Here is a 15,892-nt window from a genome sequence, read left to right as displayed (position 1 = left end):
TTTCAAAACATTCACAGGATCACTTTTCCTCACAACCCAGCTAACCTGTATGTAGAAAATATAATCGATTCAATGTCATTTTATGGAAGTTACTAAATGATTATGTTACAAAATAGAAGTTGTGTGAATGAATGGATAAGCAAAAATGGGGAACTAGATGCTTTACAAAGTGCCTCTAATTACCCACCATCCTCTCTCTCTCCCCACCTCAGATCTAGTCACAACAATTACTATTTCTCCGTGAATAAAAATAAGTTTGAGTTTCAGAAACCAGTAACAGCAGAAGATGATCCCTGGAATAATGCTGGGCAGTACAGAAAAGGATTAAATGATTACTCAGATGATGCATGTGGTACAAAGTATGGAACATACTTTGAAACTATACCAAATTCAACTTATCTTTTTTGATTACTCATGACAATACTTCCTTCTCAGTGTATACTAAATTGAATGATTAACATTCACTTCTTTGCTCAAGAGCTTAACAAAGTTGGCCAACTTCTATGAAAAAAAGAAGTGGAGACTTCCACTTAGATAAAAAAATTTTTTTAAGAAAAGTACTGGGGTGTTTATTACTTAGCCTGCCAAACACTAAATCATCAGGTTATGCATTAATTGATCTTACATGTTATTAATGGTAATTGTTTGCTAAGGGCTTCAATTATGTTACTGTTACATTGTTAGACTGCAATGTCTCCTAGTTCCAGAGCACATGATGCTCTTTGAGCATTTTATGCCGTTTGGCTGAAGTCGGATAATTCACGTATTGAGGTACAATCAATTCTAGACACACTAGATCTGAAATCTGGTCTACACTTACCTGAAGTTCACTAGGGAAAGGGAAGAGAATTGAGGCAGAATATATTCATCATACAGCACTGATGCAACTGAATTTAGATATATTTCATGCATTAAAAGTTCTGCAACTCCAAATACATTCTTAAAAACTAAAGTCTAGCTCAAGTTTACCATTAGATAAAGAATTTCAATACTAGACCAACATATCATTTCCTCATGTGGATGTTACAGATCTAAACATAATCCTGTTTTCATTTATGTTTTCTCTACACTTTACAAGCTTTAAGCAAAAGCCACAAAAAAACATCTTAGTAATGTTATATGTTTGCCAAGTATGTCTGAATAATGCCAACGTAAGAGATGCTTGAGCAAGATCTACATTCTCCAGAATTAAAACAAAACAAAAATAATCAAAAGAAAACAATAAAAAAGAAAAGCACATGAATTTGGGATTGAGGTTGGAATAGGAGACAGTTTCAGACCTGGTTTAATCCTGAGAAAGATGGGTCCTGAGAAGTACTAACAGTCATGCTTCTTTTCCTCTTCCCCACTGGAGATTCTAAACACTAAACAGACAATAGAGGGTGGCAGTGCATCAAACAGTATTGCTTACATTGCAACAATGGCCGGCGCAGACAGGCAACACCGAGGCATTAGAGAAAGAACAGGGTAGCCAAATGCCATCCTTCTTCCACCAAGCACTGTAGCTTCTCAGTTTTCCAAATAAGAATCACATGCTCGAGAACATTTGAATTCTGGAAAATACTCAAGTTTTTAATGCCACTATATTGTGTCACTGCCTGAATCAGGGATAGCAATGGTGACATTTGGCTCTTTAATATTTTCATCAAAAATGGGGAATTTGGCTCTGCAATATTTGGTACCACAATCTGCCCTTCCCCCAAAAAAGATTGTACAGGGGAAAAAAATCTTCAGTAAGGAAGAGGTAGAAGGCATTTAGTCACCTCAAAATTGGTTTTCATAAGCATGCAGGGCTGATTACTGGAAGAGATGAATAAATTCACTAAGATTGGAGTGGTCACTCCTAAATATCAAATTCAGAACAATTTTCCAAGTAAGAAATTTGACTTAAAAAAAAAAAATCAACCTCAAAAGCCCCCCATTTGTTCCCACGAATAGAAAACTACTAGAACAAACTAACCAAAGACTCCAGTCTCATAAAACTGGCATGTTTTTCAAACTACAATACAGAAAGAAAACACTAAAAACCAACTACAGAAACAAAACACTAATCTAAAATGTTCAAGAACAACATTTAGAATTTGAATCTTAGTTAAGTGAAACACTGCACTTCTACCCTAGGGACTCTCTGAATCTATTAACAGCAAGCAGCTCCACAATATTTTTTAGTATCTCTAAAGAGGACACAAGAGCCTAAAAAGGTTTTCATCATGGGGCAAACTGGACATCCTAACACAACTATGTAATTAACAAAGCTATTTTTAAAAGGGGGGCAGGGAGCAAAGAGTTATTATCTAGGTCATCATTTAATTTTAAGACAAAAACCATGTACTGCAATGTCAACATGCAGAACACAGATCACATGAGGATAGTGGGTCTTTATCAGGAAGAAAATAGGGAGGGGGGGGGCTGGGAAATGGCCAAAGATCAGGGTCAAACTAACAGAAATGCCCCAAAAATTAAGACCAGTAAAATTTTTTTCAATTAAACCACCAGGTTTTACAATAACAATTAAGAACCTGGATGCTTCAGAGAGAGAAGTTACATAATATTTAAAAATAAACAAAGATGCAATTTGGGAATGGCAAGGTAAGTTATATGTAGATATACACACCTTTCATTATTTAAAGGTTAGCTTACAAAAAAATTTAAATTCCTAAAACTTGGTCAGACCAACATCAATGTCTCACGCATTAGCAAATAACACCAGTTCTAATGGTAATGGCTACAAGTTGGCATTCATACAGGCAAACAAAGGTAAACATTTATAGCCAGACCTAAAAAACACCAAACACTTCCTAATGACTTAATAAAACAAATGGGAATCTTCCTTCCAAAAACAAAACAAAAAACCCCACAAAAACCAAAAAGCCCCATGTTGTCCTGAAGTTGAGAATTTCTATCAGATCATCAGATCATAACATGCTTAGTGCATTGCCAATGCTGCCTGTCTGCCCGAGCTCAACATTGAATCGATAAATAAAGCAATTCACTCAATAAAACTAATCATTGCAGAAAAATTTCAACACAATTAGTTTCTAACTGCAATCATGCGTCACTAGCTCAAACCCAATCACCCCATACGTTCAACCATTCTGAGACCCCAATGAATACTAATTTTGTTGTATGAACATTCATTTCACTTGACTATATTTTCCTTTAAAAGGGGGAGAAGGGGTAGAGAATCCACCCAACTTGGCACCCAAGTAAGAAACTGTCAACTACTTTTGAAGCAGGCCCAAAAGTTAACCTTTTGAATACACAAATCCAAGGACTGAAGAATTCTCATTATGATCATGCTCAGTCAGCAAATGTTAACGCCATGGTGACAGATGGGTCAGTGGTCCCCACGCTGGCACAAGCACATATATTGCAAAAACCCACGCTTCAGTGACAAAGGTTAAAATCTGATTTTAGCATTCAGGAAAAAATGTATATGGGGTTTTTTACTATTTCAACGAATGAAAAATAGATACAACTTTTGAATAGTTAAATAACAGATGATTACATTTCATTAGAAAGCCCTTGGGAATTTTATATTTCCATACAGATAATTAACCTGGGTTGGGTAAGTTGGAAGAAAATTTATTTCAAGTTACTAAGTTAATAAGAGTTAGCTGATTATCCTTTAGCACAATCTTTTAAAGCAATCATCAACAGCAAATACAATTTCCTATGACTTTTTGAAGATTCAAAGTTTACCAAAGCAATTCTTGGAGTTTTTACTCTTTGCTCTTTCATGCAGAGAACATTTGACTAACCTTATTACAGTGACGCCCAATACCCATTAGGAAGTTATCTGGTTTAATGTCTCTGTGTATAAAATTCTTTGTATGCACATATTCAATTCTACTGATCATCTGGAAAAAAGGAGGGGGGGGAGAGATAATCATGTGATTTGAATTGTGAAAAAAGAAAGCAACACATTATTTCTCAATTATTTCAGTATCTCAATTATTTTTCAAGATCCCAGGTATTAAATTCACAAAAACAGTGCTAGACAAAATTAAATGTAAAGGGCAACCAGGCTCCCCATTTATCTCTAGACTGATGAATATCTAAGCATAAACCCGCCCCATTCTTTGGCATGTTCTAGTATTAATGATTATAAATATGACAATCATCTAACCTGACAGAAAGAACTGATGTTTGCAATTTTTAAATTATAAAAATAGTAAGTTTAGAATTGTTTCAGTTAGGAAAAGCTAAATCATCAACTTTCCACCCCAATTCTATGCCACCTGAGGTAACCTGTGTTAGAATAGCCTGGCATTATCCATTTCTGTGCTCTTACATACATACATTCATAAACTCAAGACACATATAATTGGGAACAGAAGGTGTTGACCAACTGAAAGATAGAAGTTGCTACTGTTTTAAATTGGAATGGAAGCATCCTATTCATTTTATTCTTGTTGGCTTGTTTTTAACTAAACAACCCAAACATTCCCAGAAGTCAGTAGCATATACAACATAAACTAACACATGGGGACATATACATGCTGGGTTTTACTTCTTAGATGCTTTTTGAACTCTCCCATGTTTTTTCTCCACACTTCAGTAATAACATTCAAATCACATTCAAAAACTGAATAGGAAGCCTGTCATTCCAACAACCTCTTCTTAATTGCTTGGACATTCTGCCAAGTTGAATGGTATAGATCTTTGGCATTAGGTTCTCCCCGATCATCCCAACTTAAATTATTTCCATTGTTCCCAGTATCTTCCCACTGTAAACAATAATGCTATTAATATATTTAAATATATCCTTATCTGGGCATCTGGGTGCCTCCGTCAGTTAAGCACCCGACTTCAGCTAAGGTCATGATCTCATGGTTTTTGAGTAGGAGCCCTGCATCGGGGTCACTGCTGTCAGCATGCAGAGCCTGCTTTGGATCCTCTGTCCCTGTCTCTCCCTGCCCCTCCTCTGCTCATTCTCTCTCTCAAACCAATTGATTAAACCAATTGATTTAAACCAATCAATCAATTCTTATCTACTGGTGCTTTTATTCCTATGGACTATAAACCCCATACAATTAATTGTAGGGAGAATCGGTTGAAGCAGCTATCATTTTGATAGGTGGCATCAGAATGTCTTTCAACACAGGCTCTAACAATTCATTTCCCAGCAGTACTTAAGAATATTCTTCTTCCCACTGGCAAACTTTAATTCTAAATTCTGTCAATGGCAGGTATTGACCTCACTTCTACTTCCCTAACACTTGGTTTAAAAGTCGTCTCATTTACTATCTTATGAACTATCAATCTATACTCTGTCCATTATTTTTTTGGCTTGCCCTAGTCTTGTCGATTTTAAGAATTCTTTGCACATAACAATCTTTTTATTTACGTTTGTTATGTAAATACATTTTAACTTAAAAAAACTGTCTTGTAACTTTATGGCATCACTTTTAATCCCTTTTGTGTTTTAATTTTCCAATTATCAAATATGTCTAAGTGTCTATAAGATACTTAGAAGCATCTGAAAATGTTTTCAATATCCAAAGACTATTACCTTTCTACCCATATGTTCTTGCTCTTCTCAGTAGTATGTGTCAGGATTCTATTTTTTATTTGTCCCCATTTTCCCTAGAGCTTTTATTACCATACAGATTGTGAACCTTGACAAGTGTCTCTTGAAGCCAAATTTGTAATCTCTAGCTTAAACTATTTATACTCAAGGAAGTAGCTGTATACAATGTCCAAACAGTACTTTTAGTTATAGCAGCAACTTGTACTTTATTAACGGAACTAAAACAAAACATTCAGCCCACTTAATGTACTTATTTGTCCTAACTAAGTGATACCCATCATTAAATCAGGATTATTAACTTGTTGGGAAAAGGCTCGGCAAAGATAATAAATGGCACCAACTACTTACCTTCAAGTCTTATTAATGTATCATATACACAGCAAGACTTAGCAGTTACCTCCTTAAACCATTGCTTTCTCGCGACACCCTTCCTTGAACTACTTTTTTTCTATGTTAACAGTGTACCCCATATATAGACTTCTATCACAGAAATCTTGAACATCGTATTTTTTGTTTCTCTAACTTCCACACTCCTAGAAGAAAGGGACTAGAGTTCTTATTCTTCTTTGCACCCTCCAGTGCTAAGTAAAGCAGCAGCCCCGAATAAATGTTCTCTGTATGAATACCTCTGTGTTACTGAACCTACAGCATATAAACTCTTTTACTAGGATTCACTCATGTTACTTAAAACATAGAAGGATTTTTACCTTTCAGTGTTTAAATTCTTATCGTACCACAAATAAAACAATGTAATTTGCTAATATTGGTTGAGCCCCTCAGTTTTTATGTTAACCTTACTGGAAATGTCGATGCTGATTACAGAGACTGAACACTATTTTCTAATCCTTTGGTTTTATACTCTTACCATCTCATTTTACTTCAACATCCAATCTAAATTTTAAAAATATTCTCTTCCACAGCACTGAGTTTAACCTGAAACATTTCCATCATTTTCCTGCCCTTGTTTCTTGACCAAAATTTAAAATCATAAATTCCTTGGGGCGCCTGGGTGGCTCAGTCGGTTGAGTGTCCAACTCTTGATTTAGGCTCAAGACCATTATCTTACGGTTCCGTTGAGACTGAGCCCCATGTCGGGCTTTCCCCTGACAGCCTGAAGCCTGCTTTCGGATTCTCTCCCTCTCCCCGCTCCACCCCCACCCCTCCTCTACTTACATGTGTACACACGCTCTCTCTCTCTCAAAAAGATAAACTTAAAAAAAATACTTAAAATTACAAATTCGTTGACATTTACCTATCATCTTTAACCATATTATCCACTACCTGAAGGCTTGTTCCTGATATCATTCCCCCATCTTAAAACTCTTTAAAATCATTTTTCTTATTTTGTTAAGACAAAAAAATAGAAGTTCTGGCTTTATATATATTATATATATATTACACATACATAATATATATACAATATGTAATATATATAATATATATATGTGTATATATATATTATATATATTTTTTTAACAAAGTTTATGTATTTTGAGAGAAGAGAGAACCAGAGTGGAGGGGCAAACAGAGAGGGAGACAAAGGATCCAAAGCGGGCTCTGTGCTGATAGCAGAGAGCCCATTTAGGGGCTCAAACTCCCAGACCATGAGATCATTCATGACCTGAGCTGAAGTCGGATGCTTAATGTGAGCTACCCAGGCACCCTGGCTTTAAAACAATTTAACCTTCAGCCAGTGCATGAATTTAATTCATGACATTTTCAAAATTTCCCCGGTTTTGCTTAAATACTAGCAATGGCTGAGAATTCATTACTTCAAGAAACATTTACTTGGTCAAAAATTCTTCCTTAAATTATTTCAGTACTGTTTTCCTCAAAACTATAGCTTTCAGGGGGCGCCTGGGTGGCTCAGTCGGTTAAGTGTCCAACTTCGGCTTAGGTCATGATCTCACAGGTTTGTGAACTCGAGCCCTTGTCAGCAGAGCCTGTTTCAGATCCTGTCCCCCCCCTCTCTGTGTCCCTCCCCTGCTCATACTCACTCTCAAAAATAAACATTAAAAAAAGTATTAAAAATTAAAAAAAATATACGTGTAGCTTTCCTAAAGGCCCCACACATAATGTACAACATCCAATTCACTTATCCAAAACTTCTACATATTTATATTTCTCTCCATATATACTGAGCCCTTTCAAAAATCTTATAAAGAAACCTGCTATATTCTACACTGAAACAGACTGCATCTGATGTAACAGCTTGAAAAGTACTTTTCTACAGGTGAATAACAAACGAATATAATCCATTTCTATCCTATGACCACAGGAAAACATCTTTAAGCTGTGTTAGAGAAAAGTACACTTGAGTGAGCACAACCTATATATATATATATATATATATATATATATATATATATATATATATATATATATTTTTTTTTTTTTTTTTTTTTTGTGCTGAACATAAGATTGACACACAGGATTATACACACTCTGGTTTATGAAAATTTACATTACAGTTAAATAGTAGTATTCTCAATTTTTATTTTCATCCACATTTCACATACCTGGTCAGCTAACATAAGTACAGTTTTCATTGTGAACCTTCTTGAACAGAAATTGAAGAGGTCTTCGAGGCTGGGTCCAAGAAGATCCATGACTAGCACATTGTAGTCTTTTTCCTGACCATACCACCTAACAAAAGGGGAAAAGAGAGGACTTTATGAAAAGCTGATTATCATTTAATATCACTAAATTTTCAAAATTCTTAAGCCCTAATAATAGGATAGTTTTTACTTCTCCAGATGCCCGGGTGACTGATTATGGCTCAGGTCATGATCTTGCAGTTCATGGTTAGAGCCCCACATTGGGGCTGCAGTGCAGAGCCTGCTTGGGTTTCTCTCTCTCCTTTTCTCTCTGCCCCTCCCCTTCATGTGCATGCTATCTCTCTCAAAAATAAGTAAACATTAAAAAAAAAAAAAAAGATGGCTTTACTTTTCTAGTTAGGTTCCTCAAAAAGTTAAAAATAGAAGTGCCCTATGACCCAACAATTGCACAACTAGGTATTCACCCAAAGGACACAAAAATACTGATTCATGGGGGAAACACCTGCACCCCAATGTTTATAGCACCATTATCAACAATAGCCAAATTATGGAAAGAGCCCAAATGTCCACTGACTGATAAAGAAGATGTGTGTGTGTGTTATGTACATATACACACATGCGCACTCTCTCTCACACACAATGGAATATTACTCAGCCATCAAAAAGAATGAAAGCTTGCCACTGGCAATCATGTGGACGGAGTTAGAGTGTACTGTGCTAATAATAAGCAAATGAGTCAGAGAAAGACAAGTATGATTTCATTCATATGCAGAATTTAAGAAATAAAACAGATGAACATGGGGGAAGGGGGCAAAGAGGGGAGGGGAAGACAAGCCATAAGAAACCCTTAACTACAGATAACTGAGGTTGGATGGGATAAACGGATGATGGGTATTAATGGAGGTCACTTGTAATGAGCACTGGGCATTACATGTAAGTGATGAATCATTAAATTCTACTCCTGAAACCAGTATTATACTGTATGTTAACTGAGATTTAATAAAAACTTTGGGAAAAAAAGAATTTGCAGGTAAACTTAACCATTTGAATTCTATACCTATCTGCCACTGATTCCTATGACCTTTAGCAAATTCCTTAATCTCATCTGATACTACTTCCTATTTGAAGAAATGAAGGAAACTATACTGGTCTTACAAAGCAAAGATCTCTTTTATTTTAGAACTCCTGTCCCATTTACTACCATGTTGTATTTAATCAATAATCACTTGCTCTTTTTTTAAAAAAGTAGTCACATTTTTGCTTAATTACAGAAAATAACCAGTATTACAACAAAGATGACATTTGCTTTTAATTGGAGCCCTGTTTTAATTATCCAATGCTTTATTACTGTGGATAAATATACAATTTGTCTCCAAAAACTCCAGGAATATCTACTTTTAATTTTAGAGATTCCAAGGGCTAGGAATCACTATAATAAATGATTTCAAGTTCCTATATGCCTGTATTTCTGGTAAGGGTACCTTCCTAAAAATAAGCACTACCATTTAAATTTTAAACTTCTCTAGATTATTAATTCTGCTTGAAAAGAAAATTGGCCAGTATAAAAGAAAATTCTTTAAGAACAAGTTATTTTACAACTACACTGGAATAATTTCTTCGTTAACTCCAATAAAAACTGATACCACACAGATTAGGAGCCCGGAACAGTCTACTACTTATCTAAAAGCTACTTAGTTCCTACTGTCACCTCCATGTTTCCCACTTCTATCTTTTTTTAATGTTTATTTATTTTTGAAAGAAAGAGAGGTGGGGGGGGAGGGGCAGAGAGAGGGAGACAAAGAATCCAAGCAGGCTCCATGCTGTCAGCACAAAGCTTGATGCTGAGCTCAAACTCACGAACTGAACCAAACCATGAGATCATGACCTGAATGGAAGTCGGGACGCTTAACCAACTGAGCCACCCAGGCGCCCCTCCACTTCTATTCTAAACTAGCTTCTAACTCTCTACTTTCAATTTCAAAATCTTAATACCCAGATACCAAAGAAGTCTTCCTTAAGTAGTCTGTTCCACACTGGTCTCCTATTTCACAGAATTCCCATAGCCACTGGGATACTACTTATATCCACAATTAAACCCTTCGACAATACAATATCCTGGTGCCTTTTTTATGTGAGTATAATATACGTTGCTAATAAGTACACTATGATAAAGTGATGTACACAAAACAACGTAGGTACTCAAATACCTATTAGATTAAAAAAAAGAACTGATTTGATTTGGACCTTATTCTTACTAAGTTTCAAAACATTAAAAAAAAAAAACCAAGCAATATAATAGATGAAAAGTTAAAAAAAAAAAAGTGCAGGAGTCTCATTTTCCATTTGTTTCAAATCAATGCCTTCAGACTCAGTGTTGCCTCAACAATCAATGAAGTAGACTGAAGGTATATAACCATTTAGAGTACAAAAAAAAAAATCTACCTTAAGGTCTGAAGAAGATGCTTAGAGAAGGCAAAGTCCACCTCTTTGCTCTCATGTCCCTTCCTCCAAAACCAATATCTAAACTAAACCTAGTTAAAAAATTAAGACAATAAAAAGCAGAAATGTAAGAAAATACATGCACAAGTCACTGAGGCTGACCAAAAAAAAAAAAAAAATGCCTAAATAATTCAGAAAACCAAAAGATCAATAAGAATTAAATCCTTCCAGAGAAACCTTGTGAAATAGTCTGTTACCAGTTAGATCCTGACAAAGGGATAATATTTTGATAGGGAAGGTAGAAAAGGGCATCCTAGGCATGGGCAAGAAGAGAGACAAGGACATGGTGACCAGTTAGAAGTGTTATAGTTGGAGGGTTGAAGCTAGGGTTTTCTTTTCTCTGAGAAATCTCTTTATGAAAATAAAAAAAACCCTTAGAAAATAAAATGATGAACATTTTTGTTAAGTTTATTTAGAGAGAGAGAGAGAGAGAGAGAGAGAGAGAGAGGGAGGAAGAGAGGGAGAGAGGGAGAGAGACAGAGAGACAGACAGAGAGAGAGAGAAAGACAATCCTAAGCAGGCTCTGCACTGTCAGCATGGAACCTGACATGGGGCTCAAACCCACTCGAACCATGAGATCATTACCTGAGCCAAAGTCAAGAGTCTGACGCTTTAACCAACTGAGCCACCCAGGCGCCCCATGAAATAGGTATTGCTACAATACCTAAGGACTTCCAAGAACTATGAATCAGTATAACTACCATAAGTATTCAGTTCAGCTTAAAGCAACCAAATACGTTCTATCTCTACACCTAGGGTAGTTAATAACAGAAAACTTGTTTCATGTAGGTCTTCCCCTTTAGACTATTAGTTTGATTGGTGTGATGGTTAATCTTATGCATCAAATTGACTGGACTAAGGGATGCTGGGATAGCTGGTAAAACATTATTTTGGGGTGTCTGTGAGAGTGTCTCCAGAGATTAGCATCTGAATCAAGATTAGCATTTGAATAATAGAATAAGTAGAGATCACCTTTCCTAAAGTGGAAGGCTTGAATAAAAAAGGGAATAAAACTAAGGCAGAGGAAGGGAAAATTCACTCTGTCAGAGCTGGGACCTCTACCCTTGGATGTCCATGCCTCTGGTTCTTGGGCCTTTAAGCTTGGGACCAAACTACACCGCTGGTTTTCCTGGGCCTCCCAGCTTGCACACCGCAAACTATGGTACTTCTTTGCTTCCACAGGTGTGAGCCAATGCCTCATAATAAATATTTCTGTATATCTATATATAATCCAGTGGTTCTCTTTTCTGGAGAATCCAGACGAATACAACATGGGCAGCCACTGTATTTGTCCTGTTCAGAACTCTACATTCCCAGTATCCAGCACAATGCCTTGCCCGCAGGGAATGCTCAGTAACATTTGCTGAACTAAAGAATGAAAAGCCATATTACAGGCTCTAACAGGCTAAGGAGTGCTTGATGTGGCAGATGAGGAAAACAAAACAAGGAATACAAAAACACTCTGTACTGCAAGTATAAAATCATCAGGAAGACTCTATTCATCTTTGATTCAAATTAACCAAGTAATTACAAAAGTTTAAAAGTTACATTCAGGGCGCCTGGGTGGCTCAGTCAGTTAAGCGTCCAACTCTTGATTCCAGCTCAGGTCATGAACTCAGTTTGGGAGTTCTAGCCCCATTTCAGCTGAGCGTGGAGCCTGCTTGGAATTCTCGCTCTCAGGCTTTCTTCGCCCCTCTTCTTCCCCCACTTGGAGGCGGGTCTCTTGTGCACATGTTCTCTCTCCCCACCCCCCCACCCCCAAAATAAATAGGGGCCCTGGTGTGGCTCAGTTAAGTTTCCGACTCTTGGTTTCGACCCAGGTCATGATCTCATGGTTCAGGAGTTCAAGCCCCACGGCGGGCTCCACACTAAGAATGTTGAAACCTGCATCTCCCCTTCTCTCCAGCTCTCGCTCTCTATCCCTCTCTCTCTCAAAATAAATAAGCTTAAAAAATAAAAATTAAGGGCGCCTGGGTGGCGCAGTCAGTTAAGCGTCCGACTTCAGCCAGGTCACGATCTCGCGGTCTGTGAGTTCGAGCCCCGCGTCAGGCTCTGGGCTGATGGCTCAGAGCCTGGAGCCTGTTTCCGATTCTGTGTCTCCCTCTCTCTCTGCCCCTCCCCCGTTCATGCTCTGTCTCTCTCTGTCCCAAAAATGAATAAACGTTGAAAAAAAATTAAAAAATAAAAAATAAAAAAAATAAAAATTAAAAAAAATATATATACATATAAATAGATATTTAAAGGTGATATTCTTAACTGGTACAGGTCTGTTCCTGTGCCTTTTACCTTCCCATCTTCAGGTTAATAATCTCAAGGTCTCAAAGTCTTTACTGAACACTAAAAAGTATGTGTCGAATCATTGCTGTAAGATAGCATCTCCAGTCTCAAGATATGGTCTATCAAACTTATTTTCTTGCCAACTTACCATCATCCAATCTTTATGTTCCTTTTTTTGAGGGTACAAAGTAAGATCTAATCTACGGATGGTATACCTGGGTGCTTGCTCAGTTGGTTAAGCATCCGACTTTGGCTCAGGTCATATTTCACGGTTCATGGGTTCCAGCCCCGCATCGGGTTCTGTGTTTCCCTCTCTCTCTGCCCCTTCCCTGCTCATACTCTCTCTCTCGAAAATAAACAAACATTAAAAAAGTTAAGAAAGAGAGAGAGAGAGAGAGAGAGAGAGAGAGAGAGAGAGAGAGAGAGAAAGAAAGAAAGAAAAGGAAAGGAAAGGAAAGGAAAGGAAAGGAAAGGAAAGGAAAGGAAAGAAGGAAGGAAGGATGGATGGATGGATGGATGGATGGATCTGGTCTAGTACAATCTTTCTGATTCCCCTCCCCACAACCCTAAATTACCAGACTCTAACAGAGGGGCACTCTCAACCACAACACAACCCCGCTATTCTCCATTTAAATACAAGAGTCTCAAATCCTTCTGGTAGTGTGTTCATTTGATTACTTCTGGAAGCTGCAGGCATCTGTGAACTTGAGTCAGATGCTGTAACTTCTAACCTAAAACTGTCAGTACTTATTAAGCCCCATCTTATTAATGGCATTCATCACGAAAACAGAACCAATAATGCAAGACAGGTTCGACTACATTCTCATTCATGGTAACTCTTCAGCCCTTTCTGAAACAGAACTAGACACAGAACTAAATACGGGTTACCTCTTGGTTTTCTATTAATTCTCAATAAACAAGATTGCTGTATAATTCTCATTCTCCTTAAGCTTCCCTGGCCATAAATGCTCTGTAGATTTGTAGCCTTTATTTTATTTTTAATACAAGACACCTAGAATTTAACAACCTGCCACCAAAAATGTAAGAGCATCCATCTATTCCTTCTCTTGCAATTTCACATTTAAAATGCAATCCAGATTTTAAAAGGCTAGCAACATGTAATTTTTATCCATAATCCTTTGGATTTATAACTTGCAGAAATACCTCTAAAATGGTTTGAGATCCAGGGCATTTTCACTAGAGAAAAGACACTCAATTCCATTTGGCTACTGTAGGAAACTGAAGAATCAGGTTTAAGAAAGAAAACACCCGGAATACACAGAACTACAAACACACACACAGATTAGATGGATTTCTCCATACTGGCAACTTACTTAGACATGAAGTAACTAAAGTTTTAGCTGTACGGATGGCAGTCAAAGTAGTAACTGATAATATGATGATCTCAAGAAATTTTAGATATTAATTCAATCTTTCAATTCTTTCTTAGAACTGTTCAACCTTTTTTAACTGGCTGATTTTCCCACCTTTACAGTCTCACAAGCCTGGGGAGGGCATTAATAAACATGGAACTAACTGGGAATTAAACAAGGCTAAAAAGGGAAAAGAAAATAAATATTGGGGGGAAAAAAAGGAAATACTGGAAATCTACCAAATGAATGACCAACCTTGCATTAAATGTTATTCAGCCACAATGACAAAGAACTTGATCAAAAAAGTTGGAGAATGGAGGTGGAACAACTCGTTCTATACCAAAATTTTTAAAACTTTTTGGTGCTGCGGAGCTCCCACCTTTGCTCGTCTGACAGTCTATGGACTCCTCAGAATATTTTAAATGCAGAAAATACACAGCATTAAAAAGGAAAATTACGGGGAAATTTCACTACAATGAAAGTACTTAAATCTGACACAGTAATGTATCTCTATTAATGCATTAAATAATGATATACGGGCAAATCTAATTAATACTATAATTCTGAAGCAGCAATGACTGTAAACAATATTCTGAGATTTCTGCAACAATAATGTGTTATGGAAATACGGTGATAAAGCCGTAAGGCACTGCTAAAGATAGTGGAGATTTCTTGCCTACATTTATAATAGAAATAGATCTTCCCCAATTTACCATGGGGTTAGGTCCTGATAAACCCATCACAAGTTGAAAATATCCTACGTCAAAAATACACCTAACACACATAATATACCAAATACCATAACTTAGCCTAGCCTACCTTAAACGTACTTAGAATGCTTAAGTTTAGCCTACAGCTGGGCAAAATCCTCTAACACAAAACCTATTTTACAATAAAGTTTTCAACAGCTCATGTAATTTGTTAAGTACTGTATGGAAAGAGGAAACAGAACGGTTGCAGGAGTATAAACAGTTGTAAATGTACCAGGTGTTTATCCTCATGAGCACCTAGCTGACTTGGAGCTACCTCATTGCTGCTGCCCAGCAACCTCCCGGGAGTGTCATACCACATACTGCGAGCTTGGGGAAAGATCAAAACTCAAAAATTCAAAGTATGGTTTCTACTGAATGCGTATCACTCTCACACTACCGTAAAGTCTAAAAATCGTAAGTCAGTCAAACGATCTGAAGTCTGGGACCATCTTACTAGATTCGGTTAGAAGTTCAGGAGAATAAAGATGTCATTGTTTCCCCTAGCTACCACTTGAGAGGGTAGAATGAGGAATATCTGTACCAGATTAAGAATCCCTGTTTCAAAACCATTTTGGGTTCTTTTAAATTTTATTAGGTTTTTTATTTTAATTCTCGTATAGTTAACATGCAGTGTTTTAGTTGGTTGAGGTGTACAATACAGTGATTCAACAATTCTATACACTGTCAATGCTCATCGTAAGTGTACTCTTTAATTCCCATCACTTGTTTCACCTATCCCCCTCTTCCTCAAAACCCAATTTTTAAGGTAAAGACACCGCAGAGTAAGATCTGAAAAGTTGGGCATGAAATGTATGTTGTGCTCAGCAATACTACTGTCAACTAAGACACTTTTGTTCTCCATCCTAACCCTTCTAACTGCTACTACTAATCCCTTGCAGA

At 36.9% G+C, this 15,892-nt stretch overlaps 1 protein-coding gene across 7 annotated transcripts in view; it reads right to left on the bottom strand.

Annotated features, from left to right (window-relative positions):
* Nucleotides 1-15,892, bottom strand: part of CSNK1A1 (casein kinase 1 alpha 1) — a 47,731-nt gene that overhangs the window by 19,638 nt on the left and 12,201 nt on the right. For 5 of the 7 annotated variants that reach the window (XM_045037016.1, XM_045037025.1, XM_006928000.5 and 2 more), the window contains exons 3-5: nt 8,053-8,179; nt 3,762-3,860; nt 1,281-1,364 (exon numbers count right to left, since the gene is read on the bottom strand). In XM_045037016.1, the coding sequence (XP_044892951.1) occupies nt 1,281-1,364; nt 3,762-3,860; nt 8,053-8,179 (310 nt within the window). The remainder of the gene's footprint in view (nt 1-1,280; nt 1,365-3,761; nt 3,861-8,052; nt 8,180-15,892) is intronic. The other 2 variants (XM_045037032.1, XM_045037034.1) reach the window with 1 other exon arrangement.

Source organism: Felis catus, chromosome A1, assembly GCF_018350175.1.
Source record: "Felis catus isolate Fca126 chromosome A1, F.catus_Fca126_mat1.0, whole genome shotgun sequence".
Lineage (NCBI taxonomy): Eukaryota > Metazoa > Chordata > Mammalia > Carnivora > Felidae > Felis > Felis catus.
The sequence above is the reverse complement of the archived record's forward strand: the minus strand, read 5'-3'. Positions and strand labels throughout refer to the sequence as shown.